This window comes from Peromyscus leucopus, chromosome 10, assembly GCF_004664715.2.
Source record: "Peromyscus leucopus breed LL Stock chromosome 10, UCI_PerLeu_2.1, whole genome shotgun sequence".
NCBI lineage: Eukaryota > Metazoa > Chordata > Mammalia > Rodentia > Cricetidae > Peromyscus > Peromyscus leucopus.
In genome coordinates, this window is record NC_051071.1 from 72,896,331 (window position 1) to 72,922,908 (window position 26,578).

General features: G+C 37.1%; 2 protein-coding genes across 2 annotated transcripts in view; both read right to left on the reverse strand.

The window, feature by feature from the left end:
* LOC114689298 (transmembrane protease serine 11G) overlaps positions 1 to 16,148 on the reverse strand; it is a 28,543-nt gene extending 12,395 nt beyond the window's left edge. Inside the window, exons 1-3 of the mRNA XM_037209127.1 lie at positions 15,983 to 16,148; positions 1,960 to 2,081; positions 850 to 968 (exon numbers count right to left, since the gene is read on the reverse strand). Coding sequence (XP_037065022.1) covers positions 850 to 968; positions 1,960 to 2,081; positions 15,983 to 15,990 — 249 coding nt within the window. The 5' untranslated portion in view covers positions 15,991 to 16,148. The remainder of the gene's footprint in view (positions 1 to 849; positions 969 to 1,959; positions 2,082 to 15,982) is intronic.
* Positions 16,149 to 21,767: 5,619 nt separating this feature from the next.
* The window catches only part of LOC114708969 (transmembrane protease serine 11F), an 86,494-nt gene continuing 81,683 nt past the window's right edge, over positions 21,768 to 26,578 (reverse strand). The window contains exon 11 of the mRNA XM_028892612.2: positions 21,768 to 25,028. Within this exon, the coding sequence (XP_028748445.1) occupies positions 24,870 to 25,028 (159 nt within the window). The 3' untranslated portion in view covers positions 21,768 to 24,869. The remainder of the gene's footprint in view (positions 25,029 to 26,578) is intronic.

Below are 26,578 nucleotides of genomic sequence, written 5' to 3' on the forward strand. Positions count from 1 at the left end.
CAGGACGGTGGTTCTTGGAAGCCCATTTACTATCATTGACTCATCAAACTGACTCGGTCAAGCTAACCTTGACCAAGTTGAGTCTGAGCATTGCACCAACCTCAGTAGTGCTGCCAAATTGTGAAAGGAGCTGTGTAAGATTAATGCTGTTTACTCATTTCATTTAATCTATGAAATCCTCTTCAATGAAATGTCATGTGATGTTATAGTCGACAGACTAGGGAGATGTATTTCAGGAGATCAACAGCAGTTAGTAAAATGCTTCCTTTTTACTAACAAATGACCAAATGTTTCCTTTTAGCTTATTTAGAAGGATTTTTTTCATGGAAACAGTTTTATTTATACATATATAATTTATAGTATAAAACTATATATACTTATAAAACATTTAGAAAATCTACTATAAAAAGCATTGAAACCACTTCAAGTTGTTATATAAAGAACCTGGTATGCTTTGGGTATGTATACATCCATGTACATGTACAAATTATTATTCTCATTTACATATTATACAGGAAATATACAAAATTCAATTTAGTTACTGGTTTTCATATTTACTTTTAGGGGAATGTTTACTCTATCTGCAACTAGTACTGTGAGTTATTCCATAAACTCCACACCAGAGGCTCAGTCTGACTTGCATTGTATCATTTACAAACATACAATGTTCTCTACATTATTTTTGCTTGCCTGTGGTGTGTGTATGTGCATGATGTATGTAGATGCTTGTATATGTATGCATGGATTTGTGTTGAGGTCAGAAGTTGATATCAGGTGTTTTCTCTTATTGCCCGCCACCTTACATACTTCCAGGGAAGCAATGATGATAGCAGCAAATCATATATTTACCTCATTGCTGAGTTTTTCTTTCAGGGTTGTCCGAAGTCTTGACTGTTCAACGGACAAATCTGAGCTATATTTAATGCTGGGAATCAGGAAGGAGGCCTGGTAGTAATAAGTCTTCTGATCTGAAAGGCAGAACAGAGATGGATAATTTCTGCTAATCCCTTTGGCCAAAAGAAGTGGAGGATTTATACTTTTTCTCTGATGATTTTTATGCTGGAAGATCGGTCCTCCATGTAATAGTACTGAACAGTATGGTGGGGAGAGGAGGAGCTGACTATCATGATTGTCCAGAGATTAGTATTGGTTTTACGGAGTGGGTTAGTCCTCACAGATAATTAATTCTTATGAAAGTCATGCTCTTCCTTGTCTCTCATGTCCTGTCTTTCCATGTGACCTCTTTTTCAGAAACTGCTCAACCCTGAGATGCACTCCTCTGATAATACTGTCTACCATGTCTTGATGGAGTCTGTTGCAGTCATTCAAACTAGCCTGCATCACTGTCCATCATCTGAAGCTACTGTTATTAATAAAGTATCCTATTTTATAAAGCATTTTATTACAGCAACACTAAACGGACTGACAGTCATATAATCAGTACACTTCAGAAAATTAAATATCCAATATCTGTAGCTAGTATCTCCCCCTAACCAGTTTACAATAATATATCTTCATAGCCACCATGGTTATTTGTTGTATCCTGACACAATTACTAACTATTATAGGTAGTATTTCACAGTAGGTGACAATTCAAAAATGTAAACAATTAATGACAATAAAGTAAGTTGACAGCAAAGTTAAATATTCTACTACAATAATTTTTTGCTGTTAGCATATATTTCATCACACAGTAAACAGCATATCATGTGAACTTCTTGTGCTATTCAAAAGATGATATTATATGAATAGCATCAGGTTTTGAATATTAGAATTAATTTTTTACATTAAAGATTACTATTGCTCAAATTTATGCAAATGAAAATTTTATTCTCTAATTGGAGAAAATGCTAAGATTTAGAAATATATATATATATATATATATATATATATATATATATATATATATAGTCAGTCTTCAAATTTCCAAAGTAATACAATAAAGTGGGTCTTTCTTACCATACGCTAAAAAGTAAACAAGAAGACCGATGATTATTGCCAAAGCCAACAAAACAGCTGTGATGATAAGAGCAACCATCCATGGTTTCCAGGAACATTTTCTTCTACCCAGGATCCCTGGCCTTTTGAGAGAAATATGCCTATTAAAAACAAGGAGGACTCGGAGACAAATATTTTTGACATTCAAATGATTTCTCTCTGGAGTTCATAATTAGCTTATATCGTATTTGGTAACATTTGAACATATTTAATGAAATATTAGAAAAATACTGTAAAAATAAAGTTAAAACATAAGCTTAAATACGGCTATTATACTAATAGTATCAGTGGTTTGCAAACACAGCAAAGAGCACATGAAATGACTGGTAATTTGGGAAGCACTGTGGAAACACGATGTCATGTTAACATATTTTCCCATCCCAGTGTCAGGTTCTGCAGTGTGAAGATAAAATCTGAGCAATTATGGAGTTGGGACTAGATAACACTGACGTGAGTTGTCCAGGGTGATCTAATGCATGGAGAAACTGTACAGGAACACAATTCTGGACGTTTACCATGTTGGTTCTTGTTCTGTAAAAACTGGCCTTGAACAGAGGATGTGTTCCAGGTCATGGAGAGTCAGAAAGTGGTACCAGTTAACAAATTGAAGAGATTAGCTGAATGGCTACTGTGGGCAGCAATGTGAGAATGGTGATGCCTCTGCAATACAAAAGAGAACCTAGGAGAATATTCACTTCTCATGTATTGAATCCTGGGTGAGCCCTTTTGCCTACCTAGCACTGTCATTATAGGTGAGCGACTGTGCCTGCCTGGCATTCGCATTGACTTATTGGCAAGCCACTATGCCTGACATTGACAAAGTGTCAAGGATCTGGACTTCAAGCCTCACGTTTGCACAGAGAAAGCATTTTGTTTGTTTGTTTTTTCACCTGAACCATTTTTGCAGCTCTGAAGGAATTTTACACAAAAGTTAGTGCATCTTTTTTGGACTCTGGAATAGTTAAAAATGTCTTCAAAGCTTAAAAGAGAAGGACCCACGATCTCTCTGGGTTAGCAATAGAAAACACTTTTATAAAGAGCTTGTTGTGTCACAGAAATATGTGTGTGTGTGTGTGTGTGTGTGTGTGTGTGTGTGTGTTCAAAAGGATATGGTTAGTTGTTAAATGACTCTACTCCCAGGCCCTTAGCCTCAGAGACACCACTGTGATTCTGTTATCATTTCATGTATGTGTCTTAAGTGGGAAAGCGTTTGTTCTCTTCACCATGCAATCTCATTCCAAAATATTTATTCCTTTGATTTGCTGTAAATAATACAACTCTTCATTTTGGTTTTGTACTAACCTTATTTTAACATAATTACAAGGGCTGTTCTAGACAGGTAGAAACTTGTCCTTCATAGCTAATTGGTAAATGCTGATTTACTAAATGAACGAATGTGTCATGAAGCAATAAATCATTAGAAAATCAAAAATCAGGGTTTTACAGGGAGCAAATTTCTTCATCCTTGGAAAGAGGAGACATAAAATAGAGCACTATCTATATTCTAAGTAAAAATGACCAATTTATTATTAAAAATATCACTGAATGACAATTCTCTCTTCTCTCTTTCTTGGCTTCCCACTTCCCCTCCCCTCATCCCTGCAACTCAAAACATTTCATTTTGGTTAGCCTATCCCAGTGAGATGACTAAACAGGTTCATTGTAATGGAGGAACATCAAGCTTTAAAGATACCTCTGGCGTGCCACCAAAAGGAAAGCTATGAGACCTCATCCTTGTGGTACTAATGTCATCATGACCCATCAGTGACAAAAGCTACCCATTCATCATGTCAGTGTAGAAAATCCTTCATGAATATTCGAAGTATTTGAATACTCTCCTCATTTTAGTCCCTCCCTGCTTCCATTTAAACCTGAAGTATCTAGTTTTCTAGACAGTCCAATAGGCAGGTATTCCTTAAACTAAGCCCCAACAGAATGGAAAACAAACAAACATTAAAAAAAAAGAAAAAAGAAACAGCAAAAAACCCACATTCTGACAGGCAGTGGTGGCGCACGCCTTTAATCCCAGTACTCAGGAGGCAGAGCCAGGCAGATCTCTGTGAGTTTGAGGCCAGCCTGACCTACAGAGCGAGATCCAGGACAGGCACCAAAACTACATGGAGAAACCCTGTCTCAAAAAACTAAAAAAAAAAAAAAAAAAAAAAAAAAAACCAACCAAACAAACAAACAAACAAAAACCCCAGAAAACAAACAACCAAAAAACCCACATTCGTCATGTTTTTCAACATCACAGTCTTTTACCAAGGGTCATTTTCGTTTTCAGATCCTTTCTCTCCAATATGGATCTACTACTATTGTCTATTCTTTCTCCCAAAGCTTATCAAATGCGTTACTTCACAAAATAGTGTCACTCAGTGATGTAAAGAAAGAGTGAAGGATTTCTTTCCTCCACAGCAGTGGCCATAAGATCTGAAAGGGTTTGAAGGAGGAGCTAGGCATCATGGTTTCAAATGTAGGTTGTGCAGTTAGCACACTTGTATTTTTAACCTGGTTGTCTTCTTGCTGCCCTTTACACAAGCATTAATGTTTCTGTGTGTGGTGCTTTCTTCACTAGTAAAATAATAATACTCCCTGGTGGGTTTATCACAAAGACAAAGTGAGTGCTTATTGCAAGTGTAAGAGCTTGTAGAGCAGCAACTGAAACCTGGCAAAGACTCTGGAGTTTGAGTTATTTGATTACTGTTCTTCACCAGGCCAGGGCATTTGTCTTTTTTAAAGCAGATAAGAAAGCATACATAGGCAATCTGCACACAGAAGGAGTGAAGTGAGCCATCGAGGCAGGCAGGGGTATGTGCTGCAACAGAAGGAAATAGAGGGAGACACTGATATCTAGGACACTGGAGTCTGAGTGACACTGTGGATACAGATTATTACAAGTTTGGAAAGCAGTTAGAGAAGTCAGCAAAGCCCTGATTATCCTGTAGGTTCTTCCATCAAATAAAATGGGTTTCAAATTTGTGATATGGAAATCACCAGCAGAAATTACACAAGAATCAAAGTAGTCATTATGTAATGAATGTCATGGAAAAAGAATTACTGGTAGAAAAAAATGCACACAGGAATGTGGAAAATAAACATGAATAAATTATCTACTCAGAAGTTTTACTTCCTTGACTATGAAAAAAGAAAATAATTCTAAAGGAAAACTATGCAAAAACTGTGTAATAGTAAGGTTCTTATTTACAGTTTTGGTGGCTTTCGTGGTTAGGATGATTCTAGCTGGACTAACAGATACAGTAATGCTCATAACATTGTTGATACAGACACACACACTAAATATTAGATTAAAGATTAAATGAGATGTTTTTTTAACCTTTCCTGTCACAACAAGCTATGTGCCTTGCTTTCATAGCCCCACATTTTTCAAATAAAAAGAAATGTTTCATAATTGGAAGGTTGACTCATGTCACGATAAAATGATAAAAATAAATGATGTTTTAGTAGATAAAAGTTCAAGGGGGAGAAATCAAGATCAAGGTATATAACCTTCCAAATCCCTATGTGGATTTGTAAATTTATATTTTCTGAAAGAAACTTTAGGGTATTTAAGTTAGATAGATAATTAAAACTGTATTAAGATAAAAAAAAATAAATGCACAAGAATGCTATTGATCAAGGCTGTTGAGGACAGCTCACCAGAACATTTCTTCCCCAACATTTCTCCCAATATGGCGTCAGTGTTTTTGTTATTGTTTCTCTGTTTGGTGGTGATGGTGGTGGTGGTGGTGGGTACATTTTCCTGCTTTCTTAAAATATTTTCAGTTAAGAATTAACAAATTGAGCCAGGCAGTGGTGGCTCACGCCTTTAATCCCAGCACTTGGAAGGCAGAGCCAGGTGGACCTCTGTGAGTTCTAGGCCAGCCTGTTCTACAAAGCGAGATTGAGGATAGGCTCCAAAACAACACAGAGAAACCCTGTCTCGAAAGAAAAAAAAAAAGAATTAACAAATTTTGACCTACACATTGAAGTTGGGGTTTATTTTCAAAGTTGGAGAATAGTTTTTATTTAAAAATTAAAATTTGAAGCTTGGGGGAAAATCAATCAGGGTTTTCCTTTATTGGAAATAAAATTTGAAAGATATAATTTAAAATGCTGAGTAATTCAAATAATTACCAAAAGATGAAGCACTGTGTGAATAACACAGACAGGTTCTCACTGCCATGGAGTTCATTTCATGAGCTAGGAGAGATCAATGTGAAAAAGTAACCTAATAAGCTTTGTCTCAAAAAAAAAAAAAAGCAACTAATTAATTAATAAGTGCCTAGAGACCAAAGATTGAGGACCAGAGCCAGGTGCTTAACAGGGTAGCAAAGAGTCCTTCCTTCCAAAGTGCTCTTTGAGTTAAGATGTGCATTAAGGAAACTGGTTAAAACAAGAAGCTAATACCAACACTGGTAGAAAATTTAAAAATAGCAAAAAATAGGGAAGAAGTTAATGAAGTATAAATAAAAGAGCAATGCACAAAACCAATAAAAGAATTGGTTCTCTGAAAATGTTAGTAAGACCAACAAACTGTCAAGAAGTTGGAGGAAGAAGACCCAAATTAACAAAATTGGAGATGAAAAAGGTGATTTTACAGTAAATTCCAATGAAACTCAGACTATCATAAGAGAATATTTTGAAAACATTAAAAAGATAGAAAACCTTGAGGAAACAGATGAATTTATAATTGATATTGCACACTAAAACTGAAGTCAGAAGACACAAACAATTTAACAGATCTATTACAAACACTGAAAGAAACGCTGTAATAAAGTCCCACACAACGAAAAGCTAAGGACCAGAGAGACTCACTGCTGAGTTCTGCCAACTATTCAAGGAAGGTCGAATACCAATACTTTTCAATTTGCTTCATAAAAGTAAATGGGGAAGAACACGGCCAAATACATGCTATGAGGCCAGTATTGCCCTGATACCAAAACCAGGCAAACACAGACACACTCAAACACACTCAAGCACACTCAAGCGCACACACACACACACACACACACACACACACACACACACACACACACAGAGAGAGACAGAGACAGGGACAGAGAGACAGAGAGAGACAGAGAGAGACAGAGACAGAGAGACAAAGACAGCAACAGTAAGATAAGGACATACACACATACACACAGAGAAGTGGGGGGAGCAGACTAATTTTCTTGATAAAAGTGATGCAAAAATCCTCAACAAAATACTTGCAAACTGAATTTAGAACACATTAAAAGATTAAAAGATCATACATCATGGCCAGGTAAATGTCATCACAGAGATACAAAGTTGCCTCAACATACATAAGCCAATAAATGGAATACATGATAGAAAGAAAGGACAGAAGTCATATATTCATTTCCACATGTACAAAAGCAGTATTTGATAAAGTTCAGCATTCCTTAACAAAAGTCTTGGAGACATTAGAAATAGATAAAGCATACCTCAGAATACTAAAGCCTATATGCAGCAACCTGATATCCAACACTATACTAAACAAAGAAAAACTGAGAACATTTCCTGTAAAATCAGGAACAAGACAAGGATGCCCACTTTCACTTCTTTCAATTCAATATGGTGCTCCAAGTCTTAAACTACAGCAATAAGACAACAGAAAAACATAAAATAAGTGGATCTGCAAAGTATAATATTAAGTGAGGTGAATAAAACTTAGGATGACAAAAACCACATGCTTTTCCTCATATGGGAATCCTCATCTATGATGTATACACATATACATAGAGAAAGACGCCAATCTGAGCAACAGGTAAAAGACTAGAAAGGATCCCAAGAGAGGGTACTAAATGGTGGTGAGCAAGGTTAGGGTCTCAGGAGATACATGGAACACGAAAAGGTTTCACTAAAATATGCTTTCTTTAATATGTCATAATGATATCTGAACACTTCAGGTAGTAATTTTAAAAAGAGTTGGACAGATTATATTGCAAAAAAAGGAAGTAGACAACAGCAAATTCGATGAGATGAACAGGAGTGAGCTTGTTGGGTTCCTACAGGAAATGGAGCCATGCGGCTGATTTGCAGAAAGGCTAGAGGGTGCCACAGACATAGAGGACGATAAAGTAGGTGGGGCTCTGGAGGCCACAGCAAGGAGTTCTTAATTCTAGGAAGTACACTAGATCATTTTAAATGTATAAGAGACATGATAACATTTACATTGTTGTCTAAAGAAAGTTCTTATGTTTGATGCCGGAGGGTGACTGCGTTGCATCAGCTAAATGTAAGTAGCATTTGTGCATGTCTTTAAGCTTTCTTTATTATTAAATTTCCTTCTCTCTGTGTCTGACACATTAATATGATGTATTCAGTTTCTTGCTATTGGCTTTAGTCTTTGGACCCTGGAGAAGGGAGGGAGTGGTCCTTTACTCAAGATTGCTCCACCTTTCCCAAACAGGTTTGGGAAAACAAAGAATGAGGTGTAAGGGTGAAGCACAGTTCACCGTGACAATAATAGTAATTAGAAATTTTCATTAGATAGAATTAAAGTTTAAAAGGAGATTTAACATTCTCTGGAACTTGATTCACCCAATATTTATGTGACGTTTATAAGGTAAATATCACTATGTTCATTTTTCAACTAAAGTCATTGTGGCTCAAAAGACTTGCTTATAAGTTAGAATAGTAACGATAATTCAGATGACTTAAATTTCATGTCCTTATTTATTTAAACTTTTTTCTATATGGTTGTAATGTGGAATAACCATACCAGTGACCATGGGAGAAAATTAGAAAAATGGAACTTGAGATTAAGTTTTTCTAAGAAATAATTTGACTAGTTTTTCATGATCCATTAGGTCTTGAAGAAACATAAACTTAATAAATGTAGTGCATGGCTCTAGTTAAGAGTACCTGTGTTAGGTGAGTATACCTTGACAAGCAAGGCTGTAGCGTGGAGCTGCCCAGGAGATACTCTGAGACATGCATACCTGGGCCACATGGCAGTAAGGACACTGACTATCTGGAGCATGACCTTTTAGATACCCAAAAAAAGTAGATGCCAGGGAATGATTAAATAAGCTTGCTAAGTGAGGATATTATTTCACTTACAAACAGATCACAACAAACTCTTAAGTTCATTCATAACACTTTCATACAGGCTGAAAATGGTGATACATTGACATTTTCATATGATTTAAACTAGTGGATTAGGGGATCTAAGAAGATTATAGATGGATTCTTGAGAATCAATGTTGCTTGTAGGTTTGAAATGTGGAAGTTGAATGACCTGATCTTTACCTTTGACTTTACCTTTTTCAATTAGTAAAATGTGAGAGCACAGATGATGAGATTTGGAAACTAAAGGAAGCTGAAGAATCTGGTAGAGTTACTGTAGAAACAGACAAAAGGAAAGTACAGACACCAGGAAGCATTGCAAGCTTGGATGACTAGGTGCATCCTTGACATTTGTAAGGTAGTTTGTATAAAGGTAAGGTGCTGATATTTGCTTTTGAATGTAGGCATTGTGAATGGTGGAGAAGATGAAAGGCAAGAGAATTCAGCAGGGCTGAGGCTGTCATTAAGGAACTTTCAGTGGGGGCTAGAGAGATGGCTCAGAGGTTAATGGAACTTGTTCTTGTAGAGGACCATAGTTTGATACTCAATACTCACATGACAGTTCACGTGCATCTATAACTCCATCTCCAGGGTTTCTGACACCCTTTGCTGGCCACCATGGGCACTGCATACATGAGGTGAATATACACTTGTGTAAAACATACACATAAAATGAAAATATTCAAGAATTTGCAGTGGTACACCTTTATAGTCCTATAAGGGAAGCTAGTGTAGGAACTTGCCACAAGTCTAAGACCTTCCTGTGCTACAGAGTGAGACTTTGTCTTTAAGAAGGAAGAGGTGGAGGGGGAGGAAAGAAGAATAAAGGAATAAACAAAAAAATTTTCAAGTGGTCATGGTGGCATACACCTTTAATCCCTTTAAGGAAGCAGGTGGATCGTGAGTTCAAGGCCAGCTTGAGTTACAGACCAAAACTTACCTCAAAAAGAAAAAAAGAGCCTAGGGATTACAAGAGAGAGAGATCAGTGTACATCAGCATGAGAATTCAAATTTGTGTGTAATGTGGTGTGACAGATGATACATATAGACAATTAAAAAAATTAGAGCCACTGGTGCATACTTGTAGTCACACCACTAAAGAGATTGGAAGAGGAAGATTGCAGTCCATAGCTTGCCTAGGCTAAATAGTGAGTTCCAGGCCAGTCTGGAATGGAGACCCTCCACATCAAAAAAAGGTTAAAAAAATATAACAATAAATGAACTAGCAACAACAAAGCCAGTCTGATGAACTAGAACAAGACGATGCGAATGAAAGAGCAGAGTTAGAAGTTCAGAGCTGTGATTCATAGAGAGTAACTCCCAGTCATGACCAATGCAGGGTGTGGGCATGAGTGATGTTTGGGGAAAACACATATCTGGATGAGAAGATCAAGGAAATAAGGGATGCAGGTGTCAGCCATCTACCCCAAGGTGCTCGTGTTATCTCAAGTGAATGCAGCACTGAGGGAAGAAAAAGAAGTAAGCACAAGTCTACACATAATATAGATCATAGCTGCAGTCTGGGGTCCATAGTGACCACACTGAGGTAGTGAAGAAGACAGCTTGCACCAAAGTGTGAACCTCAGAAGAATCAGTCAACTTTTTAAGGCCAGAAGAGTAGTGGTCCAGGATGCCAAAGGAACAAAGTCTAAATTCCTAGTTGTGGGGTGTCTGGAGTATGAGAAGCCTTTATTTGGGAGGCCATGGTGAATATTATGTACTGAGTTAGAACTCTTTCAAGTGCTCAGGAAGCTATATAGAACTATATATGGAAAAGTAAAGGAAGGGTGTAGAGTTTGTTAACCATGGGGTGACATTTCAGGATCTACCACATTGTGAAGAAATGAATTTATCTTTACAGAAATGATTTTGAATGTGTGTAAAACTTCAGCACAGAGATACTTATAAATTTATTTTAATTATACTTTTATTGTTTGAGAATTTCATAGGTGCATATAATATGCTTGATCAAAGCCACCTTCCATCCCCTACCCTCCAGTCCCTCCTCTATACCCCAAACTACTTTGCCCTCCCAAGTTCATGTGCTGGGTTTGTAAACTGAGTCTACTTAATGCTGCTGTATGTTTATGGTTGTGGGCCCTCTACTGGTGGATGGTAGCCCCTTAAGAACCACATGCCTGAAGAAAACTGACCACTCCCACAGCCAGTCATCCATAGTTCCTCCAATAAGAGTAAAACTCCTTCAGCTCCTCCCTCATCCATGCTAGGTTCTGAGTGATTTGCTCTTGTGTAGGTGACATGCATACACTCACAGCTATTATTAGGTCACACGTGTGACGGCGTTGTCATGCCCGACCTTCTGTCTCATGGCACACATCCCCAGACAGTGGCTCTCAGCCTCTTTTTGTCCCCTCTTTCATGATGATTCCTGAGCTTCAGGGAACAGAGCGTGCTATAGATGCCCCATTTAGAGCTATATTTATTATTATAGGGTTCATGTTTATACCACATAGTAAATACAATGCTGACTTCAGAGTGTGCTAATGACTTTTTAAGTAGAATGACTTTATACTAAAGATCATTGTGATTTGTACTATAGAAGTACTTGATGGTGGTGCAGCTTGCGGCTCTCATCAGATGAACTGATTTTTATAGTGGGTGGCAGTTAACACAGTGACTCACAACTGTCAAGTGCAGAGAAGACGTGATTGTGAAGTGCTCAATCCTACATGAGACATTGACATCACCCCCTCACCCCAAGGTTCAAGGATCACAAGAAGGTGGGAAAGAAAGATCGTAAGAGCCATAGTTGAAAAAAAAAAAAAAACTAATACAAAACACCATCCTCTTGACAGGAAGGGGCCATTACACCCACAAATTCACAGAAGCCATTTTATCTGCACAAGACACACACAAACTCAAGCCAGTCATCATCTCAGCATGGATAAAGGAGGGGCTCATAAGGCCCTACCCCGGTCTAAGGAGCTATTGGCAACTGATGGCTGCTGGGGAAGGAAGAATCAGTTTTCTCTAAGGATGTGGCCCCTGCAAGGTTGGGCATGATCCATTGGATAGCACTGTACCCACATACACAAGGCCAGCACTAACTGGGCTCAGTGAGTTGTAGAAAAACAAAAATGGGACATGAAGGTGGGAGGGATACGTGGTGGAAGAGTTTGGTATGTGGAGGGGAGGAGACTGAGGGGTGTGTATGATCAAAATACACCTTATGCATGTATAGAATTCTCAAGTAATAAATAAAACGATTTTAAAATCGAATTATAAATCAATAAACATGTTTGTATCTTATTTAAATGTATGCTTAAAATAGAAAAATATGAATATATGTGTATATAAGTTTATATATGTATATAATGTGTGTAGATTACTCATGCATATGTGTTTGGAAAGCTCGGATTTATGCTATTTGAGAAGTACTAACTACTGTTACTCAGTTTGGGTACCATTGCTCTTTTGCTTCTGAGTGCTTTGCTGGCATTCCTGAACTCTTACTGCCCAAGGCACTATCCCAGAAAACAAGGACCACTTTTCACTTTTATCAGATTTGGTCTCCATGGCCATGTTAAAGTCATTAGACTTCGTTTCTCACTTGCATATATTTTCATCTGACAAAGCATTTTTCTTTCTCTATTCCTTCCTTCCTTCCTTCCTTCCTTCCTTCCTTCCTTTCTTCCTCTCTTCACACTCCTTATGCCTCTTTCTTTTTTCTTTCTTGCTTCTTTCTCAATACTGTGGATTCACTTAGGACCACCAGTGTACTAAGAAAGACTCAGTCTCTTAAATTTAAAAAGAAAGTTTGAGGATGTGGTCTCACTGAAGTGTTCGGGAAATGCTGCATTTTTTATTCTCCTACCTTAGCCTCTCAAGAGGTAGGACATTAGGCCTGGACCACTAGGCCCATTGACATAAGCCTGTTACTGTAATAAGTATAACAAAACAGGTGGGGAAAACAATCTGCTGGCTGATGCTTCTACAATAAAGAAAATGCCAGTATTTTTGTGGGAGACAGGATTATAAAATTACTCAGAACCTTATTTTAAAAATGAGAACATCTGATGGTTTATTAATTTGTCTGTCTATTTGTTTGTTTATCATAGTGGCAGAGGGTCAAAGCATGTAACAGCACATATGTGGAAGTCAGAGTACAACTTTCAGAAATTGATTTCTTTTTCCATCATTGGTTTTGAGGATCAAACTCAGCCTGAGTTCTATTTTGCAGTTGTTTGTTTGGGCAAAAAAAATAGATTAAATTAATTTAATTTAATAAACTAAATTAAAAACAAATATATTTACACTTTTTTTTAGATCACTGTAAATATAGAGTGGCTTACTTTAAAAAGCATTTCTGGATTAAAAGAAGTCAGAAATACTATGAAATCCATTTGAGTGATGTTGAGAAGACCAGGAGTTGATGAATTGTTGGCTAGAAATTAGTTGAACTTAAATGAATTAGAAGAGCATTTAAAGAGGTCTGCTAACACATTAAGTGTTAGGATTGTGGTTCATAATGAGATGTATAAAAACAAGGTGTATTTTCTTCACTTTACTCAAAAAATGGTGAAAAGTAACAAATAAAAGATCTATTTGTGTTTTCCAAAGACATGGTCAGTAGGAGGAGTGGAGAAGGCTTGTGAACACCTCCTTTGCCCTCCCTCTGACACTCACTCCTCGCTTCCCTTTGAACCAAAAAGCTAAGGAAAGCCAGACCCAACAATGCAGAATTGTATCAAGGTGACATCTTGACTGCCTGGACAGAGAACATGAGTTTCTCGATCTAGAGGAGAAAATCTTGAAAACCTTGAAATGGAGGATTACAAAAATGTGGAAGCTTAAATGACTTCTTAGTGTGCTAAATACTGGCTGTTTCCCCAGACTTCATTGACTTTGTTTTCCTAGTTTCTTTCCTTGTCTGTCACTGTCATTTTCCCCTGACTTCTTTGGTCAATTTTCTTTGCCTTTAGCCCACTGTACTATAGAGTTCATGTTTTACATAAGCCTTAACAGAAATTTAAATTGTATGTCCCCAATGCTACTAACAGTTCCTGACACATAACAGTCCTTATATAAATGTCAGATACTGAAGAAGAAGAAGAAGAAGAAGAAGAAGAAGAAGAAGAAGAAGAAGAAGAAGAAGAAGAAGAAGAAGAAGAAAAGTGATTAATTATGCTTATTTATTTTTGTATATGGGTGTATGTGGGTGTGGTGTGTGTGCACATGTGTGTGTAGGTACACACATGCAGAGGCCGGAGGAGGGCATCATTTTCCTTCACATTCTACCTTATTCCTTTGAGGTTAGGTCCCTTTCTGAACCCAGACCTCATGTTGCTGTCAGTATTGGGGTTACAGGTATGCATGCACCATCCCTGCATTTTATGTGGGTTCTAAGATCTGTACTCTGGTTTTCATGTACACATAGCCAGGACATGAGATATATCCTGCCCCTGAACTGAATTATATTTATTGGTGTGCTGTTGACATTTTGTATATGATGGAAATTATTTAAATAAAAATAAAACCATAATAAATTATCATAATGTGTACTACTTCTACAAATACAATTAATTTCATTCTATTTGTTTATTTCTTTAAAAAATAACTAAACCCTAACTTGTGGGTGTAAAGTGATCAGATGGAGAGAGAATCTATTTGAATAACTTTAAAGAAATAAATTTGTTGGGTGGTTTCTAGCCAAGAAAGCTACTTGTTCTTAACTAAGTTTCATTACCAATATCCAGTTTTTACTGACCAAAAGGAGAGGACAACCCTCACCAGACATTAGAAAAGACATTTGTAATTCCTTCATCCCGAGTAACTTGTGCTAGCTCACCTCCCTAGTAGATTAAGAATTAATGTGTGGTGATGGCAAGTATGTCAGAATGAAGAACAGATCAGACAGAAAGGTAGGAAATAAAATACTTATGATTTACTTACTATAGACTTCTTTATCTATAATAATGTAAAAGTACTGTAACCATGGATTGAGTCGCACTTCTCATATGCATACATAAACTGTTCTTATATGGTTTTCTATTTTCTTACTTTAAAAAGCAAAGCATCTATCAATTTTTGAACAAGCAGCTTTTTGTATTTTTTAATTTCATAGGGAATTGTTACATAGAATACAACAATAAGTGTATGATTAATAAGTGGACATTTTTTGGAAAACTAAAAAAAAAGCTATAGGAGGAAATTAAGGGGAAGGAGAATAGTAGAACCATAGGCAGTATTAAAAGGGAAGGTGATCCAGGACGGCCAGGACAGGCACCAAAACTGCACTGAGACACCCTGTCTCAGAAAGAAAGAAAGAAAGAAAGAAAGAAAGAAAGAAAGAAAGGAAGGAAGGAAGGAAGGAAGGAAGGAAGGAAGGAAGGAAGGAAGGAAGGAAGGAAGGAAGGAAGGAAGAAAAGAGAAAAAGGAAAGTGGAATGAAGATGTAAGATTAAAAAATAGGACATTAAAAATTTTGAGTTTCAGTTGTACTTATCAACTTCAGAGTGGGGTCTACAATACTATGGTTTCCATATAACTTGAACATTTCGTTTTTCAGGAATCAACTTAGTGCATCATTTAGAATGAATACAAAGGGCACAATATCTTTTAAAATCATAGGTGGAGGTGAGAAACATTTCCTTCCTCATCCTATCCCACCCTTAAACTTACCAGTACACCTCAGAATCTTGGTCTTCCCCTAGATATACATTATTATCTCAATTCTCACATTAAACTTTCCAACTCGTATCCAACACTAAACTTTAATACAATCCAACAGTAAAAACCTCAATTCCTAAGTTGCTTTTCTGAAATAGAAAATATTAATATTAGACAAAATAGAGAAAAATTGTTAGATTGACATCTTAACATGATTTCTAACTTTCATTTAGAAGCAGAAATATGAAATAAACCCTTCATAGGTGAAATAAAACCCAACTTACTGATACATTGCCACCACAGGGAAGGCCAGCTTCTCCACCTCCACGCTGCTCTGTGTGTGATCCCGTCAAACGAGTAGCATTCTAGATATTCTTGCAGACATGTAAGCTGGCTAAGGCTAAGAGTGCTTAAAGATTTAAAAGAAACTTGTTCAACAAGTTGGGACGGGTAAATGTTAACCAAGAGTATGGTTTGAGGTAAGGAAAAGAATCACTTGATAAAGTCTTTGTTACAGGAAATAAGAATTTCCTTGTTCTGGCTAATTGAGAAATAATGTCAAGTCCCAAACGTAAGCAACTCCCTTGACTCTTGAAGAAGCTTTCTGTTTGTCTTTCTAGAGGTAGCCCTGTCCCTGTGAGTCAGTAAATGTCTGGTCTCTGGTTCAGTCATTCATCTCTTTCAGAGGCACCTGAAACATAAGGTTTTTCAGGAAACATTTGATGCTCTTAATAAGATTTTCTTAGTGCAGAGGCATATGTGTTCATTATATCTTGCCCAGTATTCTCATGTCTATTCTAAAGAGAGATACTCTTAAGAAGGAAAAAAACCTGAGATTACCGGGCGGTGGTGGCACACGCCTTTAATCCCAGCACTCGGGAGGCAGAGCCAGGAGGATCTCTGTGAGTTCGAGGCCAGCCTGGTCTCCAAAGCGAGGAGTTCCAGGAAAGGTGCAAAGCTACACAGAGAAACCCTGTCTCAAAAAAAAAAAAAAAAAAAAAAACCCTGAGATTTACCATGAACACAAAGTCATTGTAAGGGTCTCATCAACTGGCCATGTTTTTGTCTGGGTCTGGTAACTTTTAGCTGTATCAGCAACCACTTTCTTTGTTACTGATGGATTTTCATCTCTCTGACACCAGTTCTTTTCTTCCAGTGACTCTTTTTCCTGAATGTGGAAAATATCTTCTCCTTTTTTTTTTTTTGCTACAGTTCACTCAAAGTCTACTCACTGTCAGTTATCTAATCAGAACCTGTCTACATGGGAATCTATGGATGCTGGAATCCTGAACTGCCTCCAGGACAATCATCCCTGGTACCCCCAGCTCTACCTATTTAAACAACTTTCCCCTCCTCAAGAAAGCATCTAGAGTCAGTTTTGTGTACTTTTGGATTTTTAGGCTCACTTTCATAACAAAGATCAGAAGGTTAAAATGGTGATGTATTTCAATGTGCTAAGCAGCTCCTATGTGAAAGCACCAAGGCATTCATTATTTTTTGACCCCCTTCTTTTCAGCTAATGGTATTCAACACTACTATTTATTTTCTATTCCTCCTTTCTATGGTGGTATTTTATTTGTACTGAAATGTGATTTTAATTGTACGTTAAAAAATAAAGTTGCCCGGGGGTCAGAGCTATTAGAGCCATATCAAGAGCTTGGAGGTGGTGACGCACACCTTTAATCCCAGCACTCGGGAGGCAGAGGCAGGTGGATCTCTGTGAGTTTGAGGCCAGCCTGGTATCCAAAGTGCAAGTTCCAGGAAAGGCACAAAGTTACACAGAGAAACCCTGTCTCAAAAAACAAAACAAAACAAAAAAACCAAAACAACAAAAACAAAACAACAAAAAAAAGACCTAGAGGGCTGTACATACAGGCAGTGACGAGGCAGTCACGTGTTTGGGTTTACAACCAATGAGAAGGCAGAACAGAAAGTCTTTATAAAGACATACACACAGGAAGTAGCTCTCTTTCGGAGAGCTAGGAGCACCGCAGGAGGAAGGGTAAGGTTTTAGCTCTGAGCTCTGACCTCTTGGCTTTCTCTTTTACATTGGTTCTGTGTTTCTTATTTAATAAGACGGTTGGTTACATCTACACCTTTCATTTTGGAAAAGCCAACCTTGTTGTTTGAGTAAGAGTGTCCTCTACAATCTCACTTATTTGAGTGCCTGTTCCTCAGTTGGTGGAAGCTATTTGGGAAGGATTAGAAGGTACAGCCTTTGGAGGTGGTAAGTCATGGGGGAGGGTATGGAACATAGAGGTTTCAAAAGCTCACACCATTCCAGTTAGCTCTCTTTCTCTTTGCCTTGTGTTTGTTGTCTCAACATGTGAGCTCTCAGACATTGTTCCAGCACCATGTCTATCTGCCTACTAACAGACTCCCTGCCATGATGGTCATGAAGTAACTTTCTGAAACTGTAAGCATGCCTCCAATATATTTTTCCTTTTGTAAGTTTTGTTGGTCATGGTGTCTCTTCACAGCAGTAGAAGGACAACTAAATCCCTATAATAATCTGGAATACAAATTAGCTACAATTAGTAAATGAACATGGAGGCAAATGTTCAAACTATCTGACACATGAAAATTTCAGAGTATTATCAATTTTAAGTTGCTGTGTAACAAGTTTTATAAACCTAGCCATTAAACTAATAACTGTTTGTTATGTTCTTTTATTCTATAGGCCAGAAGTCTAGATGAACTCAATCTTACTGTAGAAGACTTATGATTCTAAATAGGTTTGCTTCAACATATTGCACTGTGTCCAAAACGCAATACTTTTTTGGACTATCTTAAAGTCAATCAATTAGTAACTACTATGGCATAACTGTTTATGTTCCTCAAAGATCTCTATCCTGGAAACCTACCTCCAAAGTGATGGCATCAAGGGATTGACATAAGAAATGGTTCCACCCCAGGGATGAAGTCCATAAAAAAGCAGCCTAGAGAAGTGGTTTAGCCTTTCCACCATGTGAGGGTCTAATCAAAGGAGCTGTTCAGTCACTACACCTGTCAATATCTAAATCTGCTCAGCCTCTAAAACTGTGAGGAAAAAATACGATTGTTGCTTATAACTCATAATACTATATTTTCATTATAGAAGTCTCCACATACAGAAGTAAGTACCTTTACTAACATCTGAAAAAATACCTTTTGTAATGAAATAAAGCACAATCTTGTATGTATGTATGTGTGTATATATACATATATATACATATATATATATATATATCATATGTTCACAGCAGGATTAGAATAGAAGATTTTGGAGGACCATTTTAGAATTCTGTTAATCATAAGGTCAAAAAAATATTATTTTTATTCTTTAAGTGATGTTTTAATAGTGCTACCCAGTTTAATTTGGTGTGTATATTGTACATGCATGGTAAATGGCTTCAGCAATAAGAAAGGAAAGTGCCCATACATAAGGTGAAGCGGTGCAGAAGGCATCATCATTTACTTGGCCCTGCAGACACCTTTGTGAAGAAACCACGATGAAGTTGTGTGGCACTCTGGAAGTACAGTGGCGAGAGAGGAGTGAAGAGGAAATTTAAAACAGAAAACAATAAGGGAATGATAATAATTCCTTGTACGTCAAGAAATTGGTTTTTTCTTTATGCTACAAATACAGACTCTTGATCTCTTTTTGTGCCATGTATGTGGCCCTGTTTGTCATTCTCATAAGTCTGATAAAGACCATTTATACCTTTGATAATAATGTTTTTAGAGGCATAAAAAAGAGTATGTAGAATTATAAAGAAGCTTTTATATATTAATATATTTTGAAAAATCTTATTAGTGTTTTACTTATAACAGGAATTAGTTATGACTTTAATAATTTACTAAATCAAAATTGTGATGAGTCTAGATATAGTTTATATTTATGGAACAACTATTAAATAAAATTTAAAACATCTTTCTTGTGATTAACCACTCCTGCTACTGTTTGGCTTTGTATGAGAACCATTTTATATAGAAAGAAATACCAATATCTAATTTCTGTTAAAATAAGGCTAACTTATTAGCTTTGAGGCTAAATATTCTTGTTTTAGGAGATAAGGGGTATTTCTGTCTGTTTTATGCTGCTATAACAATAAAATACAATGAATAATTTAATTTAAAATTTTTATATATAGCACGATTCTGGAAACTGTGGAGTCAAAGGGACTAGAAGGGACAGTCCTGGTGTCTCTTTAGCCTCTGTTGAGGGTTTCCTTGAGGCACTGCCAGTGGTGAGCGGTGAGGGGGAAAGCAAGCATGTGCAGAAGAGGAAAGAAATAACAGGGGTTAGACCTGCTGCCACAAGGCAAGCTGTCCCATGCTTATGATAACATTTTTGCATGAAAGCTCTACTTTCATGACCCAGTAACCCCTTACTAAGTACCACCACTGAGTGTTAGAGGGTGCATCCAATCTATAGATGGATAACTAATGCTATGTGAGATACAGAGACAGAAGAATGAACTAGGGGGAGCTCAAGAATGGAAAAGGAAAATCAGAGCAGTAAGAGCAGGAAAGCATAGGAGAGTTTCCGGGATTATCTCCACAGAACTTACTGAGAGCGGTGAGGCAGAGGGCCAAGTCTAATCTAATGGCAGCTCTCTGAATTTGTTGGTTAAGGACATGGGCTGTGAAAATTCTACTCCCCTCCCCTTCGTTCTTTCTTTGTGTGATGAATGGTGAAAACATTTAACAAAAACAGAAGAGAGGGGAAAGAGAAGGGGAAATGAAGGGAAAATGGAATGGAAGGAAGGGGAAGAAATGAGGAAGAGACAGACATGCCAACACACACACACACACACACACACACACACACACACACACACACACACACACACACACAGTGGTAGGGGATATACTGGAGTGCCAGAGAGAGAAGGTGGGTAATGAACCTGTTTTGTGAGAAGCAAGGAAAGTGGAAAAAGCCTGGGCTGAATACTGGTATTTGGCAAAACGCTGACATGTTGGATAACCCATTGAGAAGATTGCAGTGTACATTTTCAAAAGAGAAGTAACTGGCTGTCCAGCATCACCAATGGCACAAATGAAGTGAAATAGCCTAAATTTCTTTTTTGTAGTGTTACAATTTCTTCTTCCTTGTCTTCTTCTTCTTCTTCTCCTCGTCGTCCTCCTCCTCCTCTTCCTCTTCCTCCTATTCACTATGTAGGGCTGAATAAATCTTTTTCAAGTGAGTAAATAAAAGTATATCTTGAGCAGATTCCCAAATTTGTATTGTTTTTAATATATATGCTTGAAGAAACTTTCTCTGTTTTGCTAACTTCTGTCTATAAAAAGAGTCACTGAGTTCTGAGATTTCTGTTTTTAGGCTAAGAGTTTGCTAGACTGGTTTAGGATTCAAACTAAAGAATTATTAACAATGGTAATGATGGAAACATGTATACTATTGACAGAGATCTGCAACAGGTTGCATGGATGGAAATGTAGTCTTTAGGAGGCAAACATAGTATGATAGTGTAGCAACTTTGAGAGATTTGATAAATTAGAAAACCAGATTCATAGAGTGGACTAGAGATTAGAAATTAAGGTTATTTAGATTTATAAGTTCAAAGAATTGAAGGTAGTTGTGGGTCATCCACTTGGATACTGAAATTAGCCACAGCAAAGCAATTGAGTGATGGAGTCTGCTTTGAGTTAGGTGACTAGTATCTCATAAATGGCAGAACTGTTAAAAAAAAAGTTGGAAGCAAGGAGGCAAGGCAATTGTGGGTTAGAAGTATGAGCCCTAAACACATTTTTATATTAGTATGTAGCAAAGATTTTATGTTATAAAACTAAGTATTTGGAACCTTATAGTTCAAAGTTTGACAGAATTATTGTCAGTAAGAAATAAATCATTTTAGAGGGGTCAAATGATGAAGTATTAGACAACAAGACAAAACCACACATGCATGTGTGCACATTATCACACACAGGAGCACACATGTATGTATGCACACATGCAAACATCCATATGCATGCACACCCACAACATGAGGACACATGTGTAGAGACACAAGATGTGGAACACTGTGTGAATTTAGCTTACTTCACATTTATTTTTGCAAGGGGAATCAGTGATTTGCAATGGTCATTAAGGCTACAATGTCCCAGGCTGTCTAACTTGCACAACTCAGATTATAGCATTGGAGATAAGACTGGGATGAACTCTATTTTTCCACTGAGCATGGCTCATTCTATAAACCTGTAGCTATCTATTTAGTCTTTGTATCAGCATTCAAAACACAGGTTTGTTTTAAAGAATCTCTTATGCTTCCCTCAGCTCCAAAAGTTATGATTGCATCAATTTCAATGATTTCTTCAGTTTATCTTCATTTCTATGACTGCATGAAGGATTGTGCATACATACCAAATAATTCAACAGAGGTTTATTCAGTTGAAAGAGCAAATGCATTTGTATTGCTTTTATTGTTAGTGAATCATGAAGACATCAGAGCCATGACTGACTATTACCAAAATTTTTGGCTCAGTCTTTCTCAATCATAATAATTAACCCTTTAGTTAGAACCTCAAGTTTCATTAGGATCCTGCTTCATTGGAGTTATTACATTTTCTATAAGTCTAACTGAATTGTTCTGTCTTTTAAACCTACCAGAATTTTTTTTTTCAATAAAAAGAATACTAAAATTATTATAGTGTCAACACACAGGAGACAAGATCATTTTCTCATGTGTTGTTAATCATTTTTATGTTTGCCAAATGAACAAAGCAACAAAAACCCAATACCGCAGAGAGCAAACACATCTGTATAATCTTAATGCTTTTTTCTGTACCATCCATATTGATATCTTTTAACAATTATATACTTTGCATTTTTGAGGTTTTAAATGTTCTCCAACTTTTCAACTTTTTATTATTAATCAAGAATGCCTCACAGTAAGGCCATGAGGTAGACATCTTAGTAACCCATGTGTCAGATGGAAAACACGAAGTATAAGATCATGTGACTTCTATGCCATTCAATCAATAGGTCAAATACCAAACTTGAAATAACACATACAAACACTGTTATAAAAAGTACACTTCTATTTTTTTTTTTTGGAATTCAAACAGCTTTTTATATTTATTCCTCTTGTGTTATCATTGAATTCAATCTAACATGGAAATTTGTAAATCAGTATACATAGTTTCACAGATACTTATACACAAAAAGTCGTCACAGTCTTATGAAATATAAATAAAATGACATACAATGAATCTACTGTTATAGAATTTACAAAGGAAAGAATGAGAGGTTTTTTTTGGGGGGTAGACACATTTGCTTTCACGTTATCTACCAAATGGGAGTTTATCTTAAAGGAAAAATCCAATACCAATCAAGCCCGTCTTTAAGCTTTGACTCTGCATTTTCTGATGCTGTCGCTAGCCATCAGCTCCTAAAGCATGACCTTCCTGCGCTTGTAACTCATTGAGATGCAACTCAGAGGCTTTGAAAGTTGTATTTGTCTTGGCTACGTATGTTACACATAAACACAGTTACATGTAAACTGAACCAAAAACAAAAACTTTAGCCACTAAAGAATGGCTTTGCCACAGTTTCTGTCTGCTAAGTCAGAGTAACAAATGCAGGTCTCACATTTGAGGGCTGAAGGTGAAGACAGATGCATGGCTGTAGTTCTAATTGTGGTGATCGTCATTCTATGACTGCTTGTCTACAGCAGACAGTTCCAAATAAATCCGAGAAACAACATAAATGTGATTTTGAAAGTCTGATACTTCATCTATTTTTTAATGATGTAATTTAATGTATTTTGAAATTATTTGCATTTCTTTGAAGAAGTAGGGGCATTAAAAAATATAAATAGTGTGTTTTCAAAAGCCCCCAAACTATTAATATTGATAGTAGCTTGTTCATCCTGAGAACTTACTGTGTGCAGTTGCTTTTGCAAATACTTTACTTGTATTAATACACGTAATCCTCAAAAAAATGAGGTAGTATTTTATTCACACTTTACAGATGAAAGAGCTAACTAACCATGAGATATTGGGTCATTTGCATAAAAGCAAATAATGTGCATATGGTAGAGAGACAAAGTTCATGATACATTGGCTTAGCTCAGGCAATCTGTGCTCACTAGCACTACGCCTACCACCAGGCTTTGAACTATAGTTAAGCCATTTGGTGGGCAATTCACTTACTTTTATTTAGTGCTCACTACATAGTAAGTACTATCCTAACTGTTTTTCATAAGGCACTCCCCATCTGACATCTTGATAGACATATGACTTGGCAATGAGTGATGATTTACAAAAGCATTGGTAACCATATGCTCATGTTGATACTTCCAAATAAGTATTTGGATAACACACTCCATCAAAAGTTTAGTGTGCCCTGCTACTAAACATTTTAAGCCAATTCTGCTTTCATTTGCTTCCTTTTATCCTTCTAATACTAGTGAGAAAATCCTTACAATGGTTTTATTTTTCTCTTTTCTGGGCTGATTACGATTGATATGTGGATGGCAAGATACTGCTAAAGAATAAGTTAGAAATGATTCTTAACAATGCAAAAGTGCTTCCTGAGGCTAGTGCTTGAGGGCATTTTATGGTGTTATGGCAAGTTCATATGCATTTAAATAATGACAGTTCCTGTGCTTGGGAATAATGCTCTGCTCTGTCAGATGCAAACCCAGGTTAGAGTTCAAGTTTTACCGCAGGTTCCATGCACCTTCATTCTAGTAACTGAATGTCCAGACATGAGTTCTAGAATGCTGGTGTCTTGAATCCCTAGGGAAGATGTTAACTGATGTTTGCAAGATGAGCCCTGGAGCTCTGTGTATCACATGAGGTAAGGTTGTAGCAGCCTGGCAGCTCTTATGTCCTGAGGGAAGCCATTTGTAAGTGTTTGTCACACTGAGGAGTCACCCTTATGAGTGAGGCATTGGTGCTACCTGTCATTAGCCATGTCTTCTTCCTTCTTTGTAGAGAGTTTATATACACAAAAGCCACCTCATGATACTAAGTTGGCTTAGGTCTGATGAGTTTCTTGATATCTGGCAGAAGCACCGATTTAACCCCCACGACTCTAAGTAATAATGTACAATCTGCAGGCATCCTGTTTTGTATGCCGTGACTATAACTCACGACTCTATGTGATAATATACAATCTGCAGGCATCCTGCTCTGTGCGCCATGGCTCTGTCTCATGAGTCTGCTTTAGACGCCGGTCTTGGAGGTTATCCAGTCTCGATACTTAGTCACTCTTGTGTAGACTCCAGGTTTGTTTGGAAGAGCACATGATTGTCCCCAACTTACTATGCCCACAATATACCAGATGTCCCGATTGTCATAAACCAGAGGTCCACCAGAATCACCCTGGAATAGAAATAAGTGCAACAATTCAAGATCATAACATTCATCTCCTTTCCACAGACTTTGCCCACCCCCCCAAAAAAAAAGAAAAAAGAAAAAGAAAAAAGAAATTGTTATATGGACTACAGAGACAGACTGTGAATAGATTTTATGTGTTTCAACTGAGTTAAATATTTTTTAACTGTAAAGTATATTTTCTTTTTTAGTAGAAAGACCAATAAGCATTCATATGTAATGGTTACATTATTTCTGGCTGATCATCCTTGTATTTTTTATTTGTTTGGGTAGACATGTTCTACATATATGCTGTGGTTAGACAACAGTTTATGCACATAAAATGTTAAATATGAGACTATTATTTATAGTAGTAAGAAAAAGTTCCAAAGGTCACTTCTGAATACTACTGGCTTAACTGTGCTTTATTCCCCAGCTCTTGGTCTCCATTTCTTTAACTCATTTACTTCTAATTTATATTTTCTTAGTGAATTATAAAAGCTCCTTTTTCTCTTTTATGTAGTGAGAGAGATTAATTAGACAGATACTCTTATTGAAGGTAAAAATATGTTTTCAGAGGTTGAAATACCTCAGTTTCAGGCCCATTTCTGTAAATTATGGGCTATGTGATCTTGAGTAAAATATTTTAACTTTCTCCATCTCTTTTACTTCATTCTTCGATTCACTTATCTTACAAAAAGATTTATTTGTGTGTATGTGGTGTGGGGTGGGGTGTGCGTGCATGCATGTGTGCGTGTGTGCGTGCGTGTGTGCGTGCGTGCGTGCGTGCGTGCGTGTGTGTGTGTGTGTGTGTGTGTGTGTGTGTGTGTGTGTGTGTGTGCAGGTACCTGTAGAGTTCAGAAGAGGGCATTGGATCCCCTGAAGTTGAAACTACTGCTACTGGTGGTTGTGGGCAGCCTGAGATGGGCACTGGGATTCAAACTCGGGTCTTCCAGGACAGCCTAGGCACTCTTAACCACTAAGCCATGTTTCTAACCTCCTCCATATACTCTTACCAACCATTTGTTTAGTTTCTATTATATGCCTCATGAATTTTGATAGTTATTGGAGATATAATAATGACCCCCCAAAAAATGAATGTTTCCCTTGCTCACAGAGCTTGAAGTATACATTGAATAGACTGATACTTAAATAAATCCCAAACAAAGACAAATCATAACTATGGTTACTGACAGAGAAACTAGAATTTGATTGTTCAGGGTGTACCCTCCCCGTACAGCCCTTGGAAATGTGGCTGAAATATTTCAACGAGGCATTTGACATAGCTGGAGCAGCATATTATAAATATGGCTGACGTCTATCTGGCCGACGCACTGAAGAAGGACAAGGGTAAAGATGAGATGGCCAGTGAGGAGCTGGAAGCTATGTGGTGAGAGGAAAGAAAAGAGCGGGAAGAACAGTATGGAACCGGTGAGATAGAAATTAAAGGAAAGGTAACAATCCAGAAGATCCCATCAGCAGCTTGATACGAGGCGTGAAGAGGAAAATGGAAATCATTAAAGACTGGAGAGAAGACAATCCTTCAAGAATGGAGGTAG